The following is a 27,352-nucleotide window of genomic DNA, read 5'->3' as shown; positions in this document are numbered from 1 at the left end:
GGTGGACAGGAGCGCGGGAGGTGCCAAGGGCCTGGGGCAGGGGAGTCGGGAGCTGGTGTTGACTGGGCAGGGAGTTTCAGTCGGGGAAAATTAAAAAGTTGTGTGGTTGGACGGCGGTGATGGTTGCATGGCAGAGCGAACGTAGTTGACGCCTCCTGTCTGGAGACTTAAGATTAGGGCAAGAGGCAGATTTTCTGTCACATGTATCCCAGCCCCAAAACAGCGCACCGCTGTGGGAGGAAGGAAATCCCATGGGAATAGTGAACTGGCAAACGCAGGAGGCCTGGCCAGATGCTCAGGCAGGGAAGTAGCGTGTGCGAGGGGCAGGAAGCAGAGCACCCGTCACCGGCTTTACACACGGGAAGGGCCTGCCCTTCCTCCTGGACTCAGCCTGGCTAACCCCCTGGCTCAGGCACCGTGTGCTGTTGGCATTGGCGTCTAGATCCGCAGACCTGGCCTTAGCCTCTGCTCGGCGGAAGTTTTCTAGAGCCTGCCCTTAAGGACAGGAAGACATCTCTCCAGATGAGAGCTGCAGACGCCACCTGTTAGAACCCATACCCCGTGGGGCTGCCCCCCTACCCTCCTTGAAGGGTCTGTGAACGAGGGGTGGCCGGTTTTTGTCCTAGGTCTGGCTCAGCCTCTCTCAGAGAACTCTGTATTGTTCTTTGATGTGGAATGGTAGTTTGGACTGAAAGCTCCCCTCGCCCCCCTCTTTTTTAACCACCCTGGGATATTTAAAGACAAAAACAACAGTGACCCCCACTTTGGACAGGGGCCTCCTTGGAGCCCTGCCCCAGCCTTCTTCTTTAAAGCAACCCCCCCCCCATGACAGGCGGGGAGTGTGGGGAAGTGTCAGAGCTGGGATGAGGTGCGGGGGGCTCAACTCCGCCAGGCTTGGCCCCTCGCCAGCTCCCACCCAGCGCAGGGGACCAGGAGCCCGGGGCTGATGGCCCTCCCAGGGCCAGCGGGGAGGAGGGGCCTGCCCAGACTTGCTGTGCGTTGGGTGGGGGCTCTGCGAGGAGGCTGGCATCTGTTCAGGATGGAAACCCTGGCTCACAGCAGGCACAGCCCCGGTGGGAGAGCCGCGGAGGGAGGGGGCGGCCCCAGACCCGGGTAGAGCCTGGCGGAGTGCAGGAAAGCCCCAAGGGAGCCCCGCCGGCCAGCACCTGGTGATTCAGAATGTTTGCCAACCAACCAGGAGGCGCCCCCCGACTCCCCCTGGGGCAGCCCCCCTTTTCTTGTGCCCACCATCCTTGCAACCAGACTCAGGATTCTTTCTTTAAAAAATGTTTTTGATTTCAAAAGTTCTATAGACATGTAAAATATGTATATATGTATAATCTTTATTTACAAAAATGCAAGCAAATCCCAAAGTGCAGAAAGGAAACATTTCTGTTTCCCTCAGCAGAGTCTGTGCCTCTCGGAGCTCCCGCTCTCTGGAGACTCTTTTTCTGATGCAAATGGGGCCAGAGTCAGCGGCAGCCTGCTCCCCGCCCCCACCCAGTCCTTAACAATCGTATTTCAACATCATTTTTCATCAGTACCTTTATGTCATTTTTTAAAAAAATGACCAGGTCGTCCCAAATACTTCTGTACAAGGAGGAAGTGTGTCGGGATCCAATGCTAGTTTCAAGGCTGTCTGGGAGAGGCCGCTTCCTCTCCCCGGGTCTTCGGCTTGCACACCTCTGCCCATGGCACCCTCGCTCCCTCCAGAACAGTGTGAGGTGGTGGGAAGCTCTGACCTCATGGGCAGCCACATTCATCTTCCCGGGGATCCTGGAACCATCCGGTACCCCACAAGCCTGCCTGTTCCCCTCGGGCCAACGGCAGACAGCCCTGCAGCTGCATAGTACCAGCTTCATGAGCTATGGGGTCTCTGTTGTAGCTTGTGGAAACCGCTGGAGACAGTATGTAAGACAATGGGTATGGCGGTGTTCCAATAAAGCTTTATTGACAAAACCAGGCAGTGGGCTGGATTGGGCCGGCAGGCTGCAGTTCGCCCACCCCTGATTTAAGGGCTGGGAGGCGAGGCTCCCCGATTCTAGAGCTGAGTGGTGCCTGGGCCCAGTCTCGTGCTGGGGGAATTTCCTTGTTTATAAAACGCAGAAAATAATCCTGGCCCTGCCTAAGTCCCAGGCCAGCTGCGGTGGGCGAGGGCAGCAGGGACCTACGTGCTTTTGTAAGCTGCTAAGTGCTACACTGGCTGGAGAGGCTGACTCAAGGGGGAGGGTGCGGCTGGTCGCCGACTGCCTGAGGAGGAAGGGGTGAGGCCAGGAGGGGAGAAGTACAGCAGGTCCCTCTTTCTGACGTCAGCTCCGGAGTCTTCTGCCATCACTCCCTTCTCTTTGTCCCCTAGATGCTTCATAAGTGTCTGAGAAGGGGATTCCTTTTTTTTTTTTTTTTAAAGATTTTATTTGTTATTTGACAGACAGAGATCACAAGTAGGCAGAGAGGCAGGCAGAGAGAGGGGGGCAGCAGGTGCCCTGCTGAGTAGAGAGCCCAATGCGGGGCTTGATCCCAGGACGCTGAGATCATGACCTGAGCCAAAGGCAGAAGCTTAACCCACTGAGCCACCCAGGTGCCCCTGAGAAGGCAATTCTTAAAAACCTTAGAATTCTCCCCCTAGTAAGAAGTTCAGCCTGCATGGCTTGTTGTTGTTGTTTGAGAGAGAGAACTCGAGTGGGGGGAAGGGCAGCGGGAGAGGGAGAGAGAGAATCTTAAGCCGACTCCACATTCGGCATGGAGCCTGAGGAGGGTGCGATCTCACGACCCTGAGATGGTGACCTGAGCCGAAATCACATATTGAACACTTAAGCGGCTGAGCCACCCAGATGCCCCTGCCTCTGTGATTTTGCACCAAAGGGGAGCTAGAGGACCGAGCGTTTATCCTTGTGCGTTTACTGGTCTGCACTCGCTGGGCGTGTGGGATTCAGAAGGGACATGGCCACTTGACCGTGGGTAGCCCCGAGAGCCAGACAGGCAGCCTCAGAAGCCGTGCAGGGAAAGATGGATGGGCTGAAGGTTCAGGCCAGGGAGATGGCCTAGGCCCGTTGTCTTTGAGGTGGCGTGTGCTGGCAAGATCTGGGAGCCAGCTGGGGGGCTGGTGTGTGGTTCGGGGTGAACGGGCTTCATAGTACCTCTGGGTGAGGCTTTGCAGTGAGGAGGGGATGTGGCGGTGTTTTGGAGATCGGGTCGTTGGGTTTTTGGAGGCCCCCGTGTTTAACCACCTTGGCTCTGTCTTCCCTGCTGTAGATATCAATGAGTGTTTAAGTATCAGTGCCCCGTGCCCCGTTGGGCAGACATGCATCAACACAGAGGGCTCCTACACATGCCAGAAGAACGTGCCCAACTGTGGCCGTGGTTACCATCTCAACGAGGAGGGAACCCGCTGTGTTGGTTGGTATTTAAAAAGAGAACCAGTCTGATATGAACTTTCCTGTCTGCTCCCAGCATATCCCTTCCTTCCCTGGAAGGGGAGAAGAAATCCCCAAAGTGAAGTTGTTTCTATCTCTCTGTCCATCCCACTGCTCAACTCCAAGCATAGACCTTTACCATCGATTGCTGGGACTGTTGCAGTAGGATGCCAGCCTCCCACTGTGCCCAGCTTCGTCCCTTTCAGTCTGTCCAGGGTGTCCTGAGCTGAAAGCTCCCTTATCCCTCCCACTCACAATCTCCAGTGGTGAGAGGGGATAGGCAGTGACCCCGCTTACAATTCAGTCCTCCTGAGGTGGCCCCAACTTCACAAGCCTTATAATTCAGATGAAATAGGTCTTGCTGCTCCTAAGCCAGCTCTGCTCTTTCCTCTCTGTGTGGTTTTCTGCTTTTACACCTTTTCCTCTGCCCACCTGCTGCTACATTCCTTTGGACCCAGGTCCCTGCTAACTGGAAGGAGTCCTTCTCCCTCTGACTCCCAGAGCACTTCCTGGTGGCTCCCCCGGGTCACTAGGTATTTCCTGCCTTTCCCCTGGCCATCACTGGCCAGCCAGAGTAGGTGGCCCCCGAGTGTAGGGGCTGCGTCTGGGTCAGCTGCCTCCCCAGCACGGGGCTCAGCACGCGGCAGGTGTCCTGTGACATCGTCTTGAAGAATAAATAATGCTGCTTTGCTAAAGTACATTTTAGTTTGCTGCTTTCTTGTCTTCCTTTCTGATCATCTTAGGGAGAAAAGAAAAACCCACACTAAACATTTTTCAATGCGTCATTCTCTTTTACAAGATGTGGACGAGTGTGCGGCGCCCGCCGAGCCCTGTGGGCCGGGGCACCTGTGTATGAACTCCCCCGGAAGCTTCCGTTGCGAGTGCAAGGCTGGATACTATTTCGACGGCATCAGCAGGACGTGTGTGGGTACGTGGGCATCCCTGCAGGCCCCAGGTAGCCCCCTGAGAAAGTCCCAGTGCAGCAGCCCCAGAGAGCAGACCCTGCGATGGGGGACCCCCATTCAGGTTCCAGCCCTGCTACTGTGCTCCCAGGTGCGACCCAGGCCCCCACCCATACAGTAGGTGCTCTGCTCGACCCAAGGCGGGCAGGGGTGTAGGAGACTACAGCTGGCTCTCCAAATGTCCAGAAGCACGAGTGACTTCCCAGAGTCAGGGCTCACAATGGAAGAATGAATGGTGGTATGGCCGTCTCCCTGCTGGGAAAGGGACAGCCCCCTGTAGGCCGCCACCTGCCACCCCAAAACCAGGCTGCTCCGGGGGAGGGGAGGGCTGGCAACTGCCCCACCCACCCTCAGAGCCGCATGTCTGTCCAGTGGACCGTCCTTCAGGGCTCTGGGATGGAGAACTGGTGGGTGGGCACGTCTACAGGAGGGCCAGGAGTGGCCCCCGGCACGCCCACTGACTGTTGGGAGCTTTGGGACCAGTCACTTTGCCTCTCTCCTCCTAGAGATGTGGCTGTGGACGGTGGGGGACACTAGGAGTTCATGGGCAGAGGTGGCATGGGTGGGGGACGCTGCCCTGAGTCGGCCGCGCCCGCTCTGTTACAGACATCAACGAGTGTCGGCGCTACCCTGGGCGTCTATGCGGCCACAAGTGTGAGAACACGCCTGGCTCCTACTTCTGCAGCTGCACTGTGGGCTTCCGGCTCTCTGCCGACGGCCGGTCGTGTGAAGGTGAGGCCATGTGGCCAGGCTGGGGTGCTCCGGGATGCCCGCTCCTGGGGAGAGCCACCGCTCAACCTGCAGACCCGTGGGATGGCCTCGAGTTTGTTTCCCCAGCACGGATTACGGGACGCGCTGGTTGGGGAAGCACATGTCAAAGGTGGCTTGTCAGAGAGGACAGCTCACCCAGTCCCTCCTGGGCCCTGGAGCCTGGTGGCATCCGCCCAGGGCCAAGCACAGGGGTGGATAAGCCGAAGAAGCCGTGTGGGTTGGGGCCGAGAGTGTAGGATTTGGCGGCGTCTGACAGACCCTGTGTTCACCCGACTGGGGCCGTGGCCGACGTCCCCTGCCTCTGTGCCCTGACAGGAGAAACGGGGTTGGGAGGTCAGATTTTCAAGTAAATTGGAAGACAGGTTTTACTCAGACTATGGCAGTAGCAGAGAGAGACATCAGTGCAGATCCGTCTCAGCTCTGCTGGAACAAAAGGCTACAGGCTTTTGAAATGCTGGGCCATGCCCAGGGGCAGTCCCCGACGATGTCGGGTGGGGGGTCAGCCTGCTTAGGCGGGCTGCACCTGCGAACCAGCTCCTCCCTCCCACAGAGACTGGGAGGCGGGGGCCTCCCCTTCCCGATGATCACATCTCGAAGGCATGATTCCTGCATCCTGGAGAAAGACTCTTGGGTTGCAGAGGCTGCATCTTGAAGGGACAGAGAGAGGGTTTGCATCTGGAAGTTTTATCAAGTAAATACTTGTAAGAAAGAGGAGGCCAGGGCATGTTGTCAGGTGTTGGTCGGAATACTGAGTCTCTCCTTTGGGCAGCACTGAGCTTTTTTTTTTTTTTTTAAGATTTTATTTATTTATTTGACAGAGATCACAAACAGGCAGAGAGGCAGGCAGAGAGAGTCCGGGGAACCAGGCTCCCCGCTGAGCAGAGAGCCCGATGCGGGGCTCGATCCCAGGACCCTGAGACCGTGACCTGAGCTGAAAGCAGAGGCTGAACCCAATCGAGCCACCCAGGCGCCCCAGCACTGAGCTTTTTAGGAGGCATTTTAAGGGTCCGAGCCCATCACCCTAGGCTTTCTTGTCTTGGGCCCGTAGAAGCCAGGCTGAAGTCTGGTTGGGTCTCTCCGTCCGCCTGGTGGGGGTTGGACGGAGCTGTTCGTGCCGAGTGTTTTGGTTAGCACAGAACACCGGCCTCCTCGGGGCATGGACCGAGATAGTGGGTCATACATTCAGCACAGGGCCTGGTACACAGTAGGTGCTCAACAGCTATCACATCTTCTATGGGAATTAGGGTCTGGGGTCAGCAAAGGACAGAGCTTTGGCAGCCCTCAGCGGTCCTCTCCCACTGTCCTGCACAACTTTTGGACCAACCATGGAAGAATCATGAAAGTCCACTATGCCCAGAGGCACCCAGGACACACAGTTCTCAAACTGGAGGCTGGACAGTGAGATGGGGTTCTGGGCCCTAGGGTCCCCACAAGAATTTCAGATCTGCCCCCAAGAACCAGACCCAATGCATGGGTATCGGCAAGGAAACTCTTCACACGTGGGCTGGGTTCCCTTGAGCTTGGGTTCTAATCCTAGCTCTGCCATTTTAGGGCCTTGAAGGAGTAACTCAGCATTTCTGGGCACCAGCGTCCTCCTCCACAAATGTGGGGGGTGGCGGGGCCCACCTTACCGGGAGTCGGGGTGAAACATGGGAGGAGCTCATCCCAGGGCAGGATCCCGCACGAGACAAAGTGCCGTCTGTGGAGACCGCTGATGTCCCTGCCGCTATTGTTCATGGCTTATGCCATTCCTTGTCACTCCGAAGTGGCCGGAGAGGAGATACTCACATCTACATTAGTGGCCACACTGGGGACAGAAAACCAGGGCCTGGCCAGCTTGGGTGCATCATTCCACTAAGCATTTATAAAGGCCCCCTGGCAAGGTGGAGAGCGAGAACATGGGCTCTGCCGTCAAGGAGTGTCTGTAGGATGTGACAAGAAACCCCAGGGGGCAGAGCTGAGCTGGCAACCTGGTGAGCAGGTGATAGCCAGGCTGGGCACGAGGTTGCTGTAGGACAAAACATGGGGTGAGAAGCTAATGGACACTCTCAGCTGCTCACCCCTCCTGCCCTGCTAGGAGTTAGCAGTAAATATGTGTGAGAAGGGACTTCTAGGCCAGGGGTTGGCAATTTTTTTTCCCTAAAAGCCACATAGTAAATATTTCAGGCTCAGCCAGCTACGCTCTGTGTTGTAGCTTATCGCCTCTGCCGCTGCGTTGCCAAAGCAGCCACAGACCGGGGTTAATGAGGGAGTGAGCGTAGCTATGTGCCAATAAAACTTTATTTACAAAACCAGGTGGTGGGCCAGGTGTGTGCTGATTCCTGCTCTAAGGGAAGGAGACAGAGGAGCAGGAGCCCAGCACTGCCCAGTGGGCTGGTGCGTGCCAAGCACTGGCATGTTGGGAATGTTGGCATTTCGGCTCTTCACCCAGGCCTCCTGCTCTGCAGAGGGTATTGTCTTGGGGCTGCATCGGGGAGGGCTGTGATCAGAGCTCCATTTGAGGACTAGAACGGATCTGGCGATGGGCTGGGGGGAACCCACTGGAAGGAGCCGAGACTGGAGGCTTTACTGTGGTCCCGATGAGAGGTTCCAGAGCTGTCTGGCATGGGGGATGGACTGGGGGCCGTGCTCCCTCGGGACGACCCCAGGCGGGTCCCCAGCCCCAAGCGTGAGTGCTGAGCACCACGGGACTTCTGGCCCTTCTTCTGGGGTGACTTGAGGGAGCTGCTGTGTCTCCAGCCCCGCCTGGGAGCAGGGGTGGGTGGCGGACTCTGAGCGCTGACCTGCGGTGCCCCGTGTCTTTCAGACGTGAACGAGTGCAGCAGCAACCCTTGTAGCCAGGAGTGTGCCAACGTGTACGGCTCCTACCAGTGCTACTGCCGGCGAGGCTACCAGCTCAGCGACGTGGACGGCGTCACCTGCGAAGGTGGGGGCACCCCACTCGGCCGAGGGGAGGGGACTCCCAAACCTCTCCCGCTGAACGCCCTTTCGGGCTGGTGGGTGGTGGGTCCTTTTCCCCTCCAGCTGAGATTTATTTGGATACAGAGAAGCCATAGCGAGTGAGGAATAGAAAGCTGCGAACACGTAACCGGCGACCGTCCCCTGGGCCGGGACCTTGAACCAGCATGGCAGGAACCGCATGTGTGTGGGCTTGGTGGCGACCCTGGGATACAGCAGGGGCCCAGGGGGCCACTCGCAGGCCTGACCCGAAGCTCTGCCTCCCCTTGGCCGGGGCCGTGTGTCCTCTGCCCCCAAGGGCTGAGCCCAGACCTGCCAGGCTGTCAGAGGATTAAAGCGGAGGTCGGCCTGGAAGGTCTTTGCAGGGTGCCTGGTGCACCGCGGGCGCTTGAGGCAGCTGCTGTTAGGGCTCCCCCTGCCCCGGCGGGTGTCATTTTTATAAGCACATTTGTACTCAGCATCATCATGCAAGCTGAGACCTGGAGATCACCTGTCCCGTGTGCTGTCTCCCTCCCTGAGTCCCCGGTCTGCCACACTTTACACCACCACCTCACTGTGTGACCCTAGGCCAGCCCCTTCCCCTCTCTGGGCCTCAGTTTCCCTTTCTGGCATGATAGTTTCTGAGGCCGCCGCAGCATCCAGAGGCTTCCTGTGTTCAGATGCCCCATCACGGCCTGCTGTCGGGAACGTAGCCCGGCCGGGGCCCAGTGGGGATGCTGAGGGTGTTTTCTGTTGCAGACATCGACGAATGCGCCCTGCCCACTGGCGGCCACATCTGTTCCTATCGCTGCGTCAACATCGCTGGAAGCTTCCAGTGCAGCTGCCCGCCGTCTGGATACAGGCTGGCCCCCAACGGTCGTAACTGCCAAGGTGAGCATTGCGGAACCCGTGGGGTTGCCCAGGCCATGCACAGGGCTCTGCAGGGCAGGGGAGCTGAGTCCGGGTGGCCCCGGGCCCCGTTGTGGGGAGTGCTTCCCTGGCCCAGGGGCGACATCACAGATGGGGGCATCTGGGACAGGGACGGGAGGACTCTGCACACATACCCTGGTCTCCCGTACCTGGCACACTTGTCTTCAGGGGTTTCTGATCCTCCTGCTGGGCCCTCGACACCCCCAGGGGCCCAGAATGGGGGATGACAGCCTTTAGGAAGATGCTAGCCGAGGAGGACAGGGGAGCTCGGCGCCAGAAGACCCCATTCCACAGCACAGGGCCGCTCATTCCAAATGGCATTTGCCCACCCGATGGACCCTTGATGGGAGCCTGCCCCGAGTGAAGGACAGAACGGGCAGCAGGTGCTGGAGGCTCCTGTCCCAGAGGGTTGATGGTGACTGCCTGGGCAAGAGGATGGGTGCATTCTGGAGCTTGCCCACCTGTCTGTAGTTCTGAGCACGATGGCCACATGAGGGTCCTCCTGGGGCCAGGGTCAGCTCCAGCATGGGCTAAATGAGGGGGCCAGTGACACGCATCTGTACTCGGCTCCTTGTCTAAGAGCACTCTAGGGGTCATTGTGAGCTCCGGAACTGAGCTCTTTGGCAACTGACAGGGGATGCCGGGTGGATATTTGTGTAAGAAGGACCCTAGGAATGGGTCCAGGGACAGCCCCAGAAGCTGAGTCACAGAGCTTGGGTCTGTGGGCCCCTTCCTCAAGAGCCCCCCCTCCACGGGACTCTCAACCCAGAGGCTCCAGAGGCCCCACTTTCTGCCCTGTCAGCTCTGGTCATGAAGAAGGTGACTTTGATCAAAGGCAGGCGGGAGCGGTGGCCTTTCCTGGGAGGGACCCACTCAGCTCGCCTGCAGCTCTGGGTGGAAGTCACTTTGTTTTCTCCTTTCTGGCGGAGGAGATGACTTTCTTGCTTCTGGCCAGGCTCCCTCACCGCAGCCCGGGTGTGCCGCCAGGACCAGCAGAAGCACATTCCTGAACCTCCGTCTTTGACATTAGGAGTTGTTTTTGCCACCAACATCAGGCGCCTGGCCCCTCTTCGCAGATGCCTCCCAGGCGTGGTGGCGTCCCCTGGGCCCCACCGTGGGGCTGCTTCAGAGAGCTGTGGGAAGGGGACAGCTCCCTGCGTCCAGGGTCTTCTCAGTCCGGTGCCCCTAGCATCACTGACCCCAGGCCCCAGGCGTAGCCTAGAATTCCTTTAAGCCCGGGTCTCCTCACCTGTGCTGTGTGGGGTCCTTCCAGGCCTGCTCCTGTCCCCCAACCCCAGGAACTGTGCATAATAAGTACAAACTATAAACACCGATATCCTGCGAGAGAAGGGGCCGTGGTGGGAGGCCTGGGCTCTCTGTCCGGGATGGTGAGGACGCGGGTGGCCTCCGCCTTCACTGGGCTGCCCTGGGGTCTCCCACAGACATCGATGAGTGTGTGACCGGCATCCACAACTGCTCCATCAACGAGACCTGCTTCAACATCCAGGGGGGGTTCCGCTGCCTGGCCTTCGAGTGCCCCAAGAACTACCGCCGCTCCGCAGACACGTAAGTCCCTCGGGGCCCTAGGGTGTTTCGCAGCAGCCTTCCTGTGGGCCATGGCTCCTGGGCTGGGCAGGTGCTTCACTGACTGTGCCCACCCCCTCCCCCCAACGGGAGCCCTGGGAAACCAGGGGGGCCCTGAGGCTCCAGCCCCTACATGCCAGGAGAGTACAGAGAGCCTGGGTAATGACTTCAAGGCAGGTGGGCCTGCCCTGGGGGAGCCCAGGCCTGTGCTTTCCCCAGGCTGGACCAGGGCAGGGGCACAGCTCGCGGGGCCTCAGCTTTCTCACATGCACGTCCTCTGACCCAGATGAAGGTAGTGCTGGTTCTGGGTGAGCTGAGATTGCTGGGGCATCCTCCGTCGATGACCCCCCCCACTTCCTAAAAGCCACATTCCATTCAGCCCAGTGACGGTGTGGGCCCAGCACGAAGGGTCTGTGTCCCAGACTTGAAGCTGTGTGTTCCCATGTCCCTGGAAGCTCCCTCCCTCCCAGGCCAGTGGGATGTGTGCTGGAATGTTCTAGAAACGCCCTTCCTCAGGGCAGAGTGAGGACCCTCTGGTCTCCTTACACACCACCCTGCCCCTGGTTCATTGGGTGCCCCGTCCGTAGTCTCAGGAAGAGCTGTCCAGGGGGGCCAGATTCAGGAGCACAGATGCGTGACCCTCTCTCCAACCCCTGGAAATGCTCAAAGCCCTCACACAGCCAGGCTGACCATGACTCGGCCTTTCCACCTTAAGTCGGCGGCTCCCGCTGGAGGGTCAAGACCTTCTTGGCTGGTGCACCCGGCCTCGGCCTCGGTGTCCACTTGCTCAGCCTCGAGGAGGCTGCCCTGGCTTGTGGTTCTGGCCTGGCCTCCAGCTCGCCGAGTGCCAGAACGGGAGATGCTCAGATAACCCATCTCCGCAGCAGCCCTCTGGGCTCCTCCTGGGGGTCTGCGCTCACTCTCTGGCCGCTCAGCTCTGCAGGCCCACTCTGTTTCCCCTGCGTGGGTATATCTGTCCTCCTGGAAACACAGCCGCTCACGGCCTTCTGCACCCCCGTGAGCTCCCAGCCCCTCCAGAGCTGGGTCTGCGAGTGTGCAGCCTTCCAGAGACCTCATGGGTTACCCGGAGGTCCAGAGGGCAGCGAGGCCATTCCTCTGACTGCTAAGAAGGTTCCGTGTCCTCACTTCGAGGCTGGGCTGCCATTGTGGGTTTTAAGTGCCTGCTCTCCCGGGCCTTTGTCTGTGTCTGGGTTTGAGGACTCAGGAAGACCGGCTGGCCCAGGGTGTGGACTTCCCCTTCACACCCAGCCATGAAACCCAGAGGAGGCGGCTGCCCTGTGGGGGCCTGCACGTCTCCCAAGCTGCCGGCTGCCAGGTGGGCGCTGTGTGTCAAGGTCGTGGTTGAAAGGGGCAGACCGGGCCCCTCTCCGCCGCATGTTGGCGCGTACTGAACAAAGTCATTTATTGGTTTGGGCAGACAGTGGGCTGCAAGGCCTCCCACCCCTGAACTGTGCCTACTAGGGGCACAAGACTGAACAGCAACGGCCACAGGGTGTAGCAGGGTCCCCACAGGGCTGGAGTGGGGGGCGGGGCGTGCTGGAGTAGGCGAGGCTAGAGGGAAGGGGGAGGGAAGAGCTGAGTCAGACAGAGAGGGAAGGGGTGGGGGGCGGGATGGGCTGGCGGACAGGGGAGCAAAGGGGTTCTGGCCATGAGATGGGGCGCTCAGCAGGGAACCGGGACCCGCGTTCCACTCACTAGGGGGTTGATGCTCCAGGGCTCATTCTGTGCTGGTCCGTGGATTGATTCATCGGCCGGTACCCGGGACAGATAACGAGGGGGCTCATCATTTTCCCTGAGGACAGAAAGTGGGCCCCCACCCACAACACAGGCGAGAAGGGAAGGATGGGTCTCCCAGCCACACCCCCCAAAATGGCCAAGATTGTCACACGTTCCTGTTCCCCAGCACCACCCAGCGGTGCAGCAGAGCGGGAGGAGAAAGGAGCTGGGAGCCGAGTCTGGACCTGACTCCCGGACCACCAGCCCCTCTGAGTGCTCTCAAGCCCTGTGGGGATGCTGAGGCGTTCCGGAAAGGTGCTGGCCTGGAGTCAGGTTCACGCATGTCTGCCTCCCTGCTCAGCCCATTCCAGGTCTGTTGAGCTTCTCGGAGCCGCCATACTCGAGCCGTCAAGGGGACGGTGATGTCCCCCTTGCCCGGTTCACATGAGATGAGCAGGGATTGTGGGGCGGAGCCCCCTCATGAGGTTCACACTGGGTTCAGCCTGGTGGGGTGTGAGTAGGCATCCCAAAGGCGTATTTCACTGCCAGTGTTCATGGATGAAGGGAGGGTGGGCGGGGCCCCTGGTGTCCAGGTCCGGGCTCGGCCTGAGGGGCTGCGTGGAAATGGGAAGAACCCAGGCTGGGATTTTAAGCTTCCAGACTTGTTCTCCTGTTTGTTGGGGCTGTGGCCTCAGGTCAGTGTCTTGGCCACCCAGGGGTCCTTTCTGTGTCTGCAACACCTGCTTGGCAAGACCTCTAGGATTAGCGAGGATTAGCGGTAACGAGCTCCAGGCATCCAGCCCAGTGCCACCCCAGTGCCCGTGGTTAGGAAAAGTCATGGGGAGGAGAACGATCACCAGACATCCCCATTTCTCTGCCTTGGGGTGCAAGCCCGACGGGGAGGTTCTCTGCCGTTTGCTCTGTGGCTGGCTGACCATGTGACCAACGGAGTTGTCCCACCTCAGATGGGTGACGACGTGGGGGCTCTGAAGGACTGGGTGGCCGGGGCCGCCACCACTACACATGGGAGCCCATCTGGTTACACTTTTCTTCTTGGCTGATCCCGGTGGGGAATCACGGGCCAGCCAGGAACCCAGCGTAGGAAGCGGGGGCTGGGACCGGAATCCCAGGTTGAGTGACCACAGGACGGGGCTTATGGTTGCCCCCTCCCAGGAAGGGGGGTTAACGGAAGCTCAGAGCTTAGTGTGAGCCTAGTGACAGCCTCCGACAAGTTGTGAAGCAACACGGGCAGGAGGCTGGCCAGGGCTCCAAGCAAGGAGGGGCCCATCTTCTCAGCCCCACTAACGGCTCAGGCTGGAGTTTACCATTTTTACGGCTTCTTTTCCTCCTCATCAAAACTCCTCTTAGAGAAGTTATTATCTGACCTTCAGAAAGCAATTTGTAAAATTCGGAAGAGCTGTATTAGGAAAGACCCAGTAGCCACCATTTCTGAGGTGAGCATTTCGGGGGCCTCGAAAGGGAGGATTGAAGGCGCTCATGTTCTCTCTCTTTCTCTTTCTGGGCCTCAGACTTCTTCTTTCTCTCCACACAGCCTCCTTCTGGGCAGTGTCCCTGGCAGCTGAGGGGTGGTAACTGGAGCATGACCCGGTAGGCTGAGCCACACAAGCCACAGGGCTGGGCCTCTAGGATCATGTCGTTTGTTAAGATCCTGACCACACGATTCCCTCTGACCCACAGGAAGAATGTCCAAGTGTTCCAGAGCCTGGGATGGGGCTGAAAACATCCTCTTTATCTCCTCAGCAGGGCCGAGCCCTGACGCTCGTGGTCTTGGAAGCTAGAGCAAGGCCGGGCAGCCCTGGTTGGCGTGGCTCTGGGCCTGAGGGTATAATGCGGGTGGACAGAGGGGCGAGTGTCCCACCGCAGCCTGTTCCTGGGGCTTCTCTCCAGAATGACAACAGCATGGAAGTCAGGGAAGTGACAGCTGGGAAGGCTGTGAGCGTGAGATAGCCTAGGGGGTGGCCCCGGTGCCCATGCCTCCCAGGCGAAGGGGCTGGGCCTGGAGGACCTTCCTTCTCCGGTGTGTGCCAACTTTCAATAATCGTACTTTCTCAGATAATTGGGTGTTCTGATCCAACTGGTTGAATGAAAAAGTGGGGCACGTTGTTCTCTCGTACACGATGAGATGGAAACCAAGGCGTGCGGTCCCGGGAGCTGGCCCTTCTCTGCGTGACGGTGGCCCCTCCTTGGTCCAGACATACCCGCTAACGAAGGCTTTTGTGTCGGGCCCAATCAGGGCAGGCAGTTTCCCAGATGCAGTAGTTAAGGACTTCTGTGATGTGTCAGTAAGTGCAGGGTAGAGCGGGGAAGGACCGTTGAGGTTGGAACTGACGGGGAAATGGGGGCCGTAGTTACTTGTGTCTGTTTATTGAGCACATACTGGTGTCCTGTGCTGGGTGCTGGAGATGAAGCCATAGAGCCATGGCCTGGCCCTTGGGAAAGGAGAGCTCTAGAAAGGGCCAGTCTCAGATCCGCCTTGTTCAAGAAAGTGCTAGGGGCGCTCTGGCTTTGGGGTCAGGAGAGCCCCTGGAAGAGTGTCACATTCTCTGGTGTGCGAGGCCTGCGGGAGCTGTACCAGAGCGTCACGCTCACTGCACGATCTCCCCCCACACCACTCGCTGGGCTAACGCTTCCATCTGACCAATCAGAACCCTGTCCTTGGACAGGGTACCATACCAGCCACACAGACGTGGGCCAGCCTGAGTCCCATGAAGGAGACTCTAGTGCCACCTGCTGGCCAGACCCACCAGGCCCTTCCTGAAATAGCCAGCGAGTGCGTGTTTGCGCATGCGCGCCCAAAGGCTTTCCAGGGAGGGCAATTTTGTGTCCACCGCTTACTCCAGACTGTGGAGTCAAGGACGTGTCCTCGCTGAGCTTTGACCTTCCCATCAGTAGAACAGGATGACAAAGTGGGACAGTGACGTGAGTACACAAAGGAGAAACCCAGCCCGATGACAGGTGCCGTCCCTTAGGGACTCCCAGGTCACCCGGAACACTCCCATTTGGCCTGGACTGGGTGTGCCTGGGGTTAGGCCGCCCCTCAAAGCACCCTCTTCTGCGTACCTTCTTTACTGTCTCTCCCCTCTGTCTCTGGGCCCCCCATGCCTGACTTGTCGCCTACCATGGGGGACCATCCCCCAGGGAGCCTCATGGAGCTCACTCCAGGGATGGCCTTCCTAAGTGCTCAGAATGGCAAGTGGCCGAGTAAGCGAAATGATTTCCCACCAGTCCTGATAAAGAGCTGGAGATAGGATGTAGAAGAAGACCACACTCGCCAAGTGTAAAGTAAGTCCAGGTGACCTGACACGAGGCCTGGAAACGTGAAGGGCTAAAAGGGAGACGCGACAGGGGACTAGAACAGTACCTGCTCCCGGGTGGAGCATCCCAGCACCGTCAAGATGGCAGAACTCTCTGGGACAGGCTCTGCCATGCCCCATAGGGCTATGCACTTTGGCTCCACTTCCTGAGGTGGCTGCCATCAGAGTGTGAAGGCCAGCCTTCAGGAGGCAGAAGATAGTTCGTGTCCCCATCCTGTCACAGGAAGTTAGAACCTGTCTCTGTCTCCATCACAGGAAGTTAGGAGCTATCACCATCTTGTCACAGGAAGTTAGAACTATAACAGAAAGTTAGAACCTCTTCCCATCCTGTCACAGGAAGTTAGAAGCTCTTTCTATTCTGTCACAAGAAGTTAGAACTTGTGACAGAAAGTCAGAACCTCTCCCCATCCTGTCACAGGAAGGTAGAACCTGTCACAGGAATTTAGAAGCTCTTTCCATCCTATCACAGGAAGTTAGAAGCCATCATCATTCTGTCACAGGAAATTAGAACCTATAACAGGAAATCATAACCTCTTTCCATCCAGGAAGTTAGAGGCTGTCGTTGTTCTGTCACAGGAAATTAGAACCTGTGACAGGAAGTAAGAACCTCTCCCCATCCTGTCACAGGAAGGTAGAACCTGTCACAGGAAGTTAGAAGCTCTTTCCATCCTATCACAGGAAGTTAGAAGCCATCATCATTCTGTCACAGGAAATTAGAACCTATAACAGGAAATCATAACCTCTTTCCATCCAGGAAGTTAGAGGCTGTCGTTGTTCTGTCACAGGAAATTAGAACCTGTGACAGGAAGTAAGAACCTCTCCCCATCCTGTCACAGGAAGGTAGAACCTGTCACAGGAAGTTAGAAGCTCTTTCCATCCTATCACAGGAAGTTAGAAGCCATCATCATTCTGTCACAGGAAATTAGAACCTATAACAGGAAATCATAACCTCTTTCCATCCAGGAAGTTAGAGGCTGTCGTTGTTCTGTCACAGGAAATTAGAACCTGTGACAGGAAGTAAGAACCTCTCCCCATCCTGTCACAGGAAGGTAGAACCTGTCACAGGAAGTTAGAAGCTCTTTCCATCCTATCACAGGAAGTTAGAAGCCATCATCATTCTGTCACAGGAAATTAGAACCTATAACAGGAAATCATAACCTCTTTCCATCCAGGAAGTTAGAGGCTGTCGTTGTTCTGTCACAGGAAATTAGAACCTGTGACAGGAAGTAAGAACCTCTCCCCATCCTGTCACAGGAAGGTAGAACCTGTCACAGGAAGTTAGAAGCTCTTTCCATCCTATCACAGGAAGTTAGAAGCCATCATCATTCTGTCACAGGAAATTAGAACCTATAACAGGAAATCATAACCTCTTTCCATCCAGGAAGTTAGAGGCTGTCGTTGTTCTGTCACAGGAAATTAGAACCTGTGACAGGAAGTAAGAACCTCTCCCCATCCTGTCACAGGAAGGTAGAACCTGTCACAGGAAGTTAGATGCTCTTTCCATCCTATCACAAGAAGTTGGAAGCCATCATCATTCTGTCACAGGAGGTTAGAACCTATAACAGGAAATCATAACCTCTTTCCATCCAGGAAGTTAGAGGCTGTCATCGTTCTGTCACAGGAAGTTAGAACATGTAACAGGAAGTCAGAACCTCTCCCCATCCTGTCACAGCAAGTTAGAACCTGTCTTCTCCTCCATTCCAAGCCCTGGCTGTTCCTGTGGGTCTACAGGGACCTGCGCCTGGGGCACGAGGCTCAGCGAGGGGGCGGAGGAACAGACCTCCCTGCCAGAGCACAAATCTGGCTTCCTCACTCACTCTGCGACCTTGGGAAGGCCCCGAACTCTTCCGGGCTCAGTTTCCTCATCTGAAGAATGGCACTCAACCCACAGCCCCAGAGCAGTTCCAGTGTTCCCACTAGAGAAAGCTTGACGATGAATGTCCAAGCGCCTGATAGATGGCGGCAGCCGTGACTGCTAATGGCGGAGATGATCACTTCCGGGGTCCTCTCTGTGACCCACCAAGAGCCCTGTATGGCCCCGGCCACTGTCTGGGTGAGGGGCCAGGCGCCTGGACGACACTCAGGGGGCAGGGCGTGCCTGGTGAGCGTGGCCCGGGGTGGGGCTCTGCCAGTGAGAGGGAACACGCCTCACTCCCGGCGCAGCCCTAGGCCCCAGCCACCCAGCGCCCCCTGCGGGTGTTGGAAGAGGCTAGTGGCTGAGTCAGCGGCCCGGAGGTCCACGGCACCTCCTGCAGGTGAGTGAGGGGGGCTCTTCCTGTTGGCCGAACTGGCCAGAGGGGTGGCGGGAGGCCCTGCACAGCGAGCCCCCCGCTTTCCCTTGCGCTCTGTTGTCCCTCCGCTTGCTGAATTTGCTCTGACCCTCTTCTTGTCTCTCTGTCCACTTTTCTTGCAGCCGCTGCGAGCGCTTGCCTTGCCATGAGAATCAGGAGTGCCCCAAGCTGCCTCTGAGAATAACGTACTACCACCTCTCTTTCCCCACCAACATCCAAGTGCCCGCGGTGGTTTTCCGCATGGGCCCCTCCAATGCCGTCCCTGGGGACAGCATGCAGCTGGCTATCACCGGTGGCAATGAGGAGGGCTTTTTCACCACCCGGAAGGTTAGCCACCACAGCGGGGTGGTGGCCCTCACCAAACCTGTCCCTGAGCCCAGGGACTTGCTCCTGACCGTCAAGATGGACCTCTACCGCCACGGCACCGTCAGCTCCTTTGTCGCCAAGCTTTTCATCTTTGTGTCCGCAGAGCTCTGAGCACTTGCTTTGGGCCGCCGGGGGCTCCCTCTTGTCGCTTTCCTAACCCTCCCCTCCGGGATTTTAATAAAGTCGTAGCAGGCGATCCCTACACAGCGTGCCTCGCGTGCCTTGGTTTTATTTCGCACGGTGGGGATTCCGCGCTGTTTACCACTGGGTGGGGGGTGCCGGGCACCTGCCATTGCCCGGCCCCACCCCCGTGCGGTGATGGAGAAGTGTTTGTCAGTGCATGGGCGGGTTCCCTGTTGATGGAGGTCACTGAATACCTCACCAGGGAGCCGCAGGGCAGGGAGAAGGAAGCTCACCTGGATCATTTTGGATAAACATCTCTTCTCCATTTTGCGCTGAGCCCAAAGGAGGAGGCGATCATTGAAGCCATTGAGCTCCTTCCTCTCTCGTTTTACAAACGTGGAAACTGAGGCCCAGAGAAGGGAGGGAGCTTGGCCAGGGTTTTGTGGCCCATTTGTGGCAGAGCTGGGCTGCGGGACCAGGGCTTCTGGCCCTGCTTGGTTTCCTTGCTGTACCGCTTGGAGCTGACCATTTACTGGAGTCAGAAAAACTCGATTCTGAGATTCAAGCCTCTTTTCTGTTTGTCTTGATGAGAAGCCTGAACTGGTGGTGGAAAAACACTGGACACAGGTATAGAATCTTGGCTGCAGCTCTTGCCTAAATAAGGTTGGTTGCCTCTGTTGGGTGTTCTGTCCCCATGCCGGGAGGCGGTAAAGGACAACACAATAAATGTGCCCGCTCATGGGAACCACTGAGCTTGCTTCAGGCCCTTTGTGCATTACCTCCAGGGGTGCAAGTCAGGTGTCTCATCCCCATAGAGACTCAGGGAGGGTGAGTGTTGCCCGAGATCACACAGCTGGTATTTGAACCTTGGTTTCACAGAGTTCCACAATTCGGACTATTCCTTTCTACCACAGTACTTTCAGCATGGGCCTTGACCCACCTGCCTCTCTTCATCTTCCCTACCATGATTCCAGCCAAACCATCGTCACAAGGCCCCAGAGTGCCTTTCAGGCCCTGTGTAACTTAGTCCTTGCATGCATCTCCGGCCTGCCTTCGAATTGTTCTCCCCTTGGTCACTTCCCCTGAGCCATGCTGCTGAGTTCTTTGCTGTCTCAGGCCCTTTGCACATGCTTTGCACCCTCGGCTTGAAAGTTGGTTGAAGCTCAGCTTAAGCATTCCTTTCTTGGTGAGGTCTTCCTCAGCACCCTTGGGTTTGTCATCTCCTCTGTGAGTCTTTCTCATAACACTCCATTGTTATGCTTATCACTGTTCGCACTTCCCGTGTGTCTGTGTCTCACAGATGTCTTCTCCACCACCCAGAAGCCTCTGTGATGGCAGAGACCAGCTCCATCTCATTTGGTGATGTGTCCCTAGCTCCTGGTGAGCTGCCCAACACATAGTACATGCTCTGTCCATGTCTGTTGAGGGAAAGAATGACTTTCTGCCAACACTGGCTTATGTCTCTAGCATTTTCTGTAACTGCCGATGCTGTTTCCGAGCAGAAACAAGAGGGGAAGGCAGAACGCCACAGAGGAATCAAGTAAAGGATATTGCAGGATCCTAAGATCCTTTCTACGATGACATGTAAGTTGGTGGGGGAGGGTGTCCTGGCCTTGCCATCTGGTAGGGGAGACGGACATACAGGAAACTGTGCCCTGTCCTTTTTGATAGAAGCAGCAATGAAGTTGCCATAGAACCATGCACACTTCTAGCCAGTCACCTCAAGCCTCCAATCTGTCTCCCATACCTCTCTCTGCTCATGTCTGGTCTGGAAAGCCTCCTAGTCTCCTATCTTCTAGTGCATTCTCCAAGTTACAACTAGAGGACCCCCTCTGAAGGACTGGTCTGTGATGTCCCTCTCTCATTAGGACCTTCTGTGGTTCTTTTCTATGAAGAGATGAAGTTCAACTCTCTTGAATGGCATTCAAGGCTCTGCCCACCTTTCTAGCTTCATCCTAGCTCATCCTCTTTGTTCTAGCCATGCAGAGTTGCTTGCCCTTCCCTGAATGTGCCTGCCCTTGGCTTTAACACGTGCCATGCCATCCTTCTGCAGACTGCTATTTTCCTTGAAGTGTGAGCTCAAAGATCACCTCCTCCATGAAGGCTTTCCTTAATCTGAACTCTCATAGCCCTGGACATACTCCATCTGAACATTTTCCCTGTTGTCTTATGGTTGTTACTTTTTATTATCCCTACTGGGGCCCTTTGAGAACAGGGATTATGTCTGTATTCTCTACAATTTCAGAGTGTTTGGCCTAGAAGGAGTTCAGTAAACCTCCGAATAAACATATAGATGGATGGATGCATGCATGGTTGGTTGGATGGACAGATTGATGGATGGATGGTGGACGGATGATGGATGATGGATGGGTGTTGGATGGATGAATGGACGGATAGAAGGATGGACAGTTGGACGGATTGATGGATTGATGGTTGGATGGATGGATGATGGATGGGTGTTGGATGGATGAATGGACGGATAGAAGGATGGACAGTTGGACGGACTGATGGATTGATGGTTGGATGGATGGATGATGGATGGTTGGAGGGATGGATGATATTTTCAAGGTTCAGTTCAAATATTACCTTCTGTGAAGTCAGCATGTTACAGCAGGGATCTAGTTATTGCATTCAATTATTCTTTCATCATGATCCAGATTATTCAGGTTGGAAGAAACATTTTTCCTTCATGTCCATAGGAGTATCAAGTGGGGGAAAGCTCTCAAGGGCTTTAGAGGCCATGCATTGACCTTACAGGATTTGCCAGAGTCCCCTTTGCAATTTTCCCACCAACGGACTTTCCAGGTTTGCTTGTGCTCTCCTTTGTTTGTGGAACCCCCTACATCTTAAGGTGGCCTATTCCATTTTAGGACTCCTCTGCTGTCTCCGTGTGTGTGCCTGAGAGCACATGAGGGGCTATATCTGCATTATGTGAAGGCTCATCTCCTTCACTATGGCTCATCTCCTATCACTACGTGATAGCCTGTCATTACGTGAAGGCTCATCTCCTATCACTATGTAGCCCCTGTAGTTCCTTGCGGCTACATAGTGATAGTCCTACCTTGTGTTGCTGAGATAATGCAGGGCAGAAATATAACAAAAGAAACAAGAGTTGGAATGTCCTCCTTGACATTTACTAGTTTTATGAACTATTCAAAGTCACAGATAAGTCATTGGCCTTTCAGAGCTTCATGGCCTCCTTATGGGTTATTTTGAAGATTAGTTGCAATTGCAAATGAGGCATTATCTGGTGTATATATAGTAGGCAGTCAGTAAGTGTTGGCTTCTTCATTCATTGGAAGGAATTGAGTGTTCATTTAGACCTTGAGTTGATCGGGAAATGAAGCTTCAGAGGGTTTGAATGTGTCCAAGGTCACTGCCATCACCTCTGACTAACTCCTAGGCCTCTGTTCTTCTGACTTGATCACTCTACTAACTCTAGCTCCCAAGGGCAAATGATAATAATCATGATTGTCATTATTATAATGATAATAATCATAGCTATGATAGCTAACACGTGTACTCTTTACTGAGGCCCAGGCACTGCTCCAAGCATTTAACTCTATTAACACTTCCAACAGCCTTGTGAGGAAAATGCTGTTATGATTCCCCCATTTCACATGGAAGACTTGGAGGCATAGAGAAGATATAAGTAACCTGCCCAAAGTCCCACAGCTGGTATCAGGCGGGACTGGGATTCAAACCCAGGAAGCCTGGCTCTGGAGTCTTCTCTGAAACCCTGCCCCCCTGCTGCCTCAGATGCTGTGAAGAGGGTGGGATTTCCAGGATTTGTCAGTGCTGGTCAGATTGTTAGTCTGGCTTTATTTCTGAAATCATGGATACAATCCCTATTCTGTCATTCCCAGGTATAGAATAGGACGTTTTATTAGCTAAAGAGGGAGGCAATGTGGTATGGAGGGAAAAGCTGTAGAGATTAAATGAGACAATGTGTGAGAACTCTCTAGCACACAGAATCTGGGAAGATGCGGCGGCATGGTGTTTGAAGCTCTCTGGATCCCAACCCAAAAGACACAGACAGCTGGACAGATCACGGAAAACATGCCCAACTAAACAAGATGACATCATATCCTTAAGAACCCCAAGATACAGTTCATGTCTACCTGCATGGTCTTAGCACCTGTGCAGAAGAAAGCAGTGGAAGACTCCAGAAGAGTCAACAGACATTCCCTAGAAAATACAATAGAAAAATTTTGGAGCAGCGGCTGAGACTGGGAGACACTTTACTCAGTGCATGCGAGGAGCTCATGGATGTGTAGAGGGAATGGAGCCATCTAGCCCCTAGGAACTCTTGGAACTGGACCCAACAAGGATTGCCTTAAGGTGGATCTCACACTATGGAGAAGCTGTTGGAAGTGAAATGCAGAGTTGAATAGGAAGGAGACAATAGACTGCAGATAAAATCCAGGTAAATGTAGAGGAATATTAGAAAGCAAGTTGCTGCTAATGACAGAAGAGGGAGCTCTGTGAAGCAGAACAGCTGCTGTAAATATGCCTTTTTCTAAAATTTTAGGATAATTAATTTCACTTGGAAATGATCAACCAAAAAGTAGCAATGCTGAATCGCATATAAAATTATTGTAGGAGAAAGAATGAAAAGGAATGGAATGGCATCTCTCTGCATAATGTAGGCACACTAGAAAGATACGCTCCAAATCCAGATCAAAACTGTAACCTATAGCAAAACAAAGTAAAAGCATTAGGAAAATGGTCGAAAATGGATGAAAACTGTAAGTCAGAATTAGGAAAAATTGAGAAATGAAGTGATGGAACCCAGGAAATAATTTAAAATTATAGCAAAAAATTATAACTGCAGAAATAAATATTTGAGAGAAAGAGTGCCCGAGAAGAAGACAAATTTTACAGATCAAAAAGGAAATAGAAGAGATGAAAGGGCTTAAGGAGAAAGTGACAGATATTGAAGACACACAAAGAAGACCTAATATACAGATAATAGAATTCTCTGAGGACTGAGCCCACAACAAAGGAAAGAAATAAGTATTAAAAAATGCTAACTCAAAGAAGTTCCCAGAAATTAAGAAAAAAAGAAGATTTGAAAATCGACATTGAGAAAACACACAGCATTCCCGAACATACCTACTCAGAGCTGCAAATACCAAGACATAGTCTTGTAAAGTTATCAGACCCTGAAAGAAAGAGAAGACAAACATATAGCAGGCATCTAGGTAAAACCAGCAACAGTGCTTAAGGGAAAATATTATATTGACATCAGACTTCTTCACAGCAACACTTATGTTAGAAGAAAGTGAATACTTAGGATCCTCAAGAAAACATAGGCCAAGATTATACACCCAATAAAACAGACTTGTGTGCACAAAGGACACAAAGTATTATCACCATGCAAAAGTATTGCTGTGCAAGCATTAGGCATAGTTACACATCCAGCTACAACCAAGTGAGTGTTATAAGGAAATCGTATTCTGTGAATTGTTATACGTTCAAACAATGTAGAAAGAGCACATCTGTTAAAAACTGCAGGTAGAGTAGGGAGTACATTGCCAGACAAACATTATTTTAAGTACTTACATCAGTGGTGATAATTTTAGCATTGCCCTTCTGAGACTAACGTGTTGGAATATGGAATAATTACATCAATAATTGTGGAATATTCTATCGTCTCCTGTGTTCCTAAGAGCCAGGATTCTGTCATGGAAGAAAAGGGATTCCTTTGTAATATAGAAGAGATTAAAAGACTGTCTGGTTCTTGTTTTGAATTAGAAAAAGGAGTAGGAACTCATGATATATTTTACCTTTAAAAATCCACGGAAGAGGCCTGGAGGCAAGGGCGAGGCCAGCAGCACCCACCATACCTGGTACCTAGGGTGTGGCCTTGAAATACCATTTTCCACTTTAAAAGAAAACCCAAACAAACCCAAGACTTCTTGGAGAAGTAGCTGGGGAAGGAAAAGAACAAGATGAGACGGACCACCCTGTTGTGACACAGAGTAAGAGAGCTACTGAAGATTCCTGGAGCCACTCTGATCTTCCCTCTGACCAAAGAGGGGAAAGCTTGAGTTCCAGCAAAGGATAATAATTGCAATGGGTTGAAATTCATCAAATAGTTTAAATCCATGAGTTTATACTGATATTTTTAAAAAATCAATGGTTATGCTCTGGGTGATGATGGAGAGAGAGAAAGTTCATGATCCTGAAAACTTGTAAAAACAAGGCAAGAATCGGGCATTGATCTTCCTTTTCTTCTATGAACGATACTCCAGACTGTGTATGAGGGGCAGCACTCTTTCCAGAACCAGCTAACATACTGAAAAGAAACGACAGAATCAGATTGCCAGCCTTTTGCAATCCCCAATGAATCAACGGGTCTAGGCCCTGAGCATCGACAGCTGCTGACATCACAGAGAGAGAGAAAACCAGACACCAGGTGCCCCCCGATAGAAGAGACGTCACCAACTGTCATCTTGCCAAAGGGCCTGGGGCTACATCTGATCGGGTCTGGATCCAGCAGCCAGTGTGGCAGAAATGCAGAGAACAGAAGAACTCGCTGCGTAGCACCAGGAAGGTGCAGAAGGCGGGCCCGCCTGGAGAAGCGCTATGGCTCAGAGACTTCCAGTTCCTTAGCAGATCAACTTCTGGGAAATGAAGAGACAGAGGAAACCCATAGATTAAAAAGGACTTGAGAGCATGCTTTTCTCACGGGCAAATCTAAACGGCTACGTCTCGAGGCGTGCACCCCTGTGATACGAACCATAAAGAAAGCCAGGTGGGCGATGCTGGCACTGTCAGGACAGGGGTCCTGGGCAGGGGGCAGGCACGCAGAGGGGTGCTGAGGTTGGTGCGGCACATGAGGGGGTCTCAGGTGGCAGACGGAGGATCTCTTTCTTGACCTGAGTGGCGATCGTAATACTCATTAAACGGTGTCTTTGTTCCGGGTAGGTTTTGCATCTGTGTTTTATTTTACAATAAGGAGGATTTAAAATCTGTCTGGCAAACAAGCCACCCCCTTCTTCCCCCCCCCCCAAGTCTGTCGCATGACACTGGGGGTCTGACTTCCTCGTGCCAGGCACTGAGCTGGGCACTACGTCTGCAGCTCCCTCCCTTCCGTGACCCACCTGGCTGGGGGCTCTGGGGAGGCAGTACCACGTCTCCCATGTTTGCTTCCGCGTCCCTGGTGCCTCGCACCCAGTAGGGCTTCAACACCCACTTGTCGAGCCCATGAATCTGCAGTGGCGGAAACTGAAGCCCAGCCCATACGGTTGGGCCCACAGCAGAGCTTTGCCTGCGCACAGGGCAGATGGACATCGGAGTGTGGGTCCCAGTCCAGCTGGCAGGAAGGGCTCTGCGGCAGCCCCGCCGAGTAGGTGGGCTGCGGAGGCCATGGCGCCTCTCCGGTGGGGCCGTTTCTGGGTCAGGCGATCCCCGCCAGGCCACCTGCGGCTCCTCGTGGAGCCTGGGTCTCTGGGGGAGGGGCAGTTCCGACTTTCCCATCCGCCCCTTGTGCTGTGATTCCCCTCAGGCTCCGCCAGGAGAAGACAGACACCGTCCGCTGTGTCAAGTCCTGCCGTCCCAACGATGTCACCTGCGTGCTGGACCCGGTGCATACCATCTCGCATACCGTCGTGTCGCTGCCCACCTTTCGAGAGTTCACCCGCCCTGAAGGTGAGTGGAGCTTGAGCCGAGAGCTCGGCCTCCAAGGAGCTACATCCTGGTAAAGACACAGAGTGGCCTCAGCAGCTCCCAGTGTCCCCAGTGCTCACGGCACCACGCCGGCCTGTTCCCGGCTCTCCACTGAGGAGAACGCTTCTTCTGGGTCACAGCTGTTCGGCAAACAGCTGTTGAGCATTGGTTCTGTGCCAAGTACTAGGGCATCAGGGAGGGCTTCTGGGAGGAAGTGACTTCCATGCCGGAGCCCACGTTGTCAGTAGGAGGTACATAGTGAAAGTGGGGAGCCAGGAGAGTGGAAGGTGCCAGGTGGAGAACTCATCTGGAAAGGTCTGGAGGTGAGTTTGGGGGGCAGTGAGTATCGGAGGAACAAAGCCAAGTTTTCCTGGCTGGAGTGGGAGAGGCTTGGCAAGAGACAGGCTGGGAAGGGTAAGCCCTAATTTGGGACGGAGGTTTCCACTGCGAGGCTCTTGGGAGCCATCACAGGGCTGGGCCTGATGCTATGGGCATATACAGAAAGGTCACCGTGGAGACCGAGGGGCTAGACCGCATCCAGGGAGCCCAGGAGTAAGTCAGGGTTCCCAGCCCTACCCTGCAGGCGGCTCCTGGCCGGCTGTGTAGACCGGCCATCACAACACCCTTCCCGAGGGGGTAGGACCTGCGGCGTGGCACCCTCCTGGCACCCTCCTGGCACCTGGACTCCTTGCTCCCTGGAGTGCAGCCCCTCTGCGGAGGCTCCTGTGGTCTCCGGCCACCCCTTCCTCTGTGGTATCTTCATCCCTGGCCTTGGAAGGAGCTCACCATGATTGATTCATGGGGCAAACGTGGACGGGGCCTCTGGGATATCAGGCTCAGAGCCAAGCTCTGGGGCACAGCAATCAAGAAGAGCTCCCTGGCCCCCCGAGGGGAGAGGTGCAGTTGAGCCAGCATGACCGAACCCCAAGTCTACACACTGTGGTAGCCTCCCACGGAGACATGGGAGCACGGGCCAGAGCACAGCTCCCCGTTGCTGAAGGCAGGGGAGGCTCCCCAAGGATATGGTTGCCTGAAAGAGCGGGCAGCCCCCCCCCACTGACCCTTTCTTCTAGAAAAAGGAGAGGCCCAGAAACTCTGCAGGGCGGCATGGGCTTGCACTGGAGGACACCCCTGACTGCTGCTTGTCTTGTGCCAAATGACAGGTTCCACGAAACCACAGACAAATCCTTCCCAAACCCCTAAGAGCCGGTTTTGTGGCCTCCCGGGCT

The 27,352-nt window shown here is 54.9% G+C and overlaps 1 protein-coding gene across 2 annotated transcripts in view; it reads left to right on the top strand.

Moving 5' to 3' along the window:
- The window catches only part of FBLN1 (fibulin 1), a 79,667-nt gene that overhangs the window by 31,228 nt on the left and 21,087 nt on the right, over positions 1-27,352 (top strand). Inside the window, exons 9-15 of one of the 2 annotated variants that reach the window (XM_032345930.1) lie at positions 3,253-3,396; positions 4,213-4,341; positions 4,982-5,107; positions 7,953-8,072; positions 8,843-8,974; positions 10,456-10,579; positions 25,963-26,105. In XM_032345930.1, the coding sequence (XP_032201821.1) occupies positions 3,253-3,396; positions 4,213-4,341; positions 4,982-5,107; positions 7,953-8,072; positions 8,843-8,974; positions 10,456-10,579; positions 25,963-26,105 (918 nt within the window). Of the gene's footprint in view, positions 1-3,252; positions 3,397-4,212; positions 4,342-4,981; positions 5,108-7,952; positions 8,073-8,842; positions 8,975-10,455; positions 10,580-18,082; positions 18,531-25,962; positions 26,106-27,352 lie in introns of those variants that run through there. The other variant, XM_032345931.1, reaches the window with a different exon arrangement.

The sequence above is a fragment of the Mustela erminea genome, chromosome 6 (assembly GCF_009829155.1).
Source record: "Mustela erminea isolate mMusErm1 chromosome 6, mMusErm1.Pri, whole genome shotgun sequence".
NCBI lineage: Eukaryota > Metazoa > Chordata > Mammalia > Carnivora > Mustelidae > Mustela > Mustela erminea.
The sequence above is the reverse complement of the archived record's forward strand: the minus strand, read 5'-3'. Positions and strand labels throughout refer to the sequence as shown.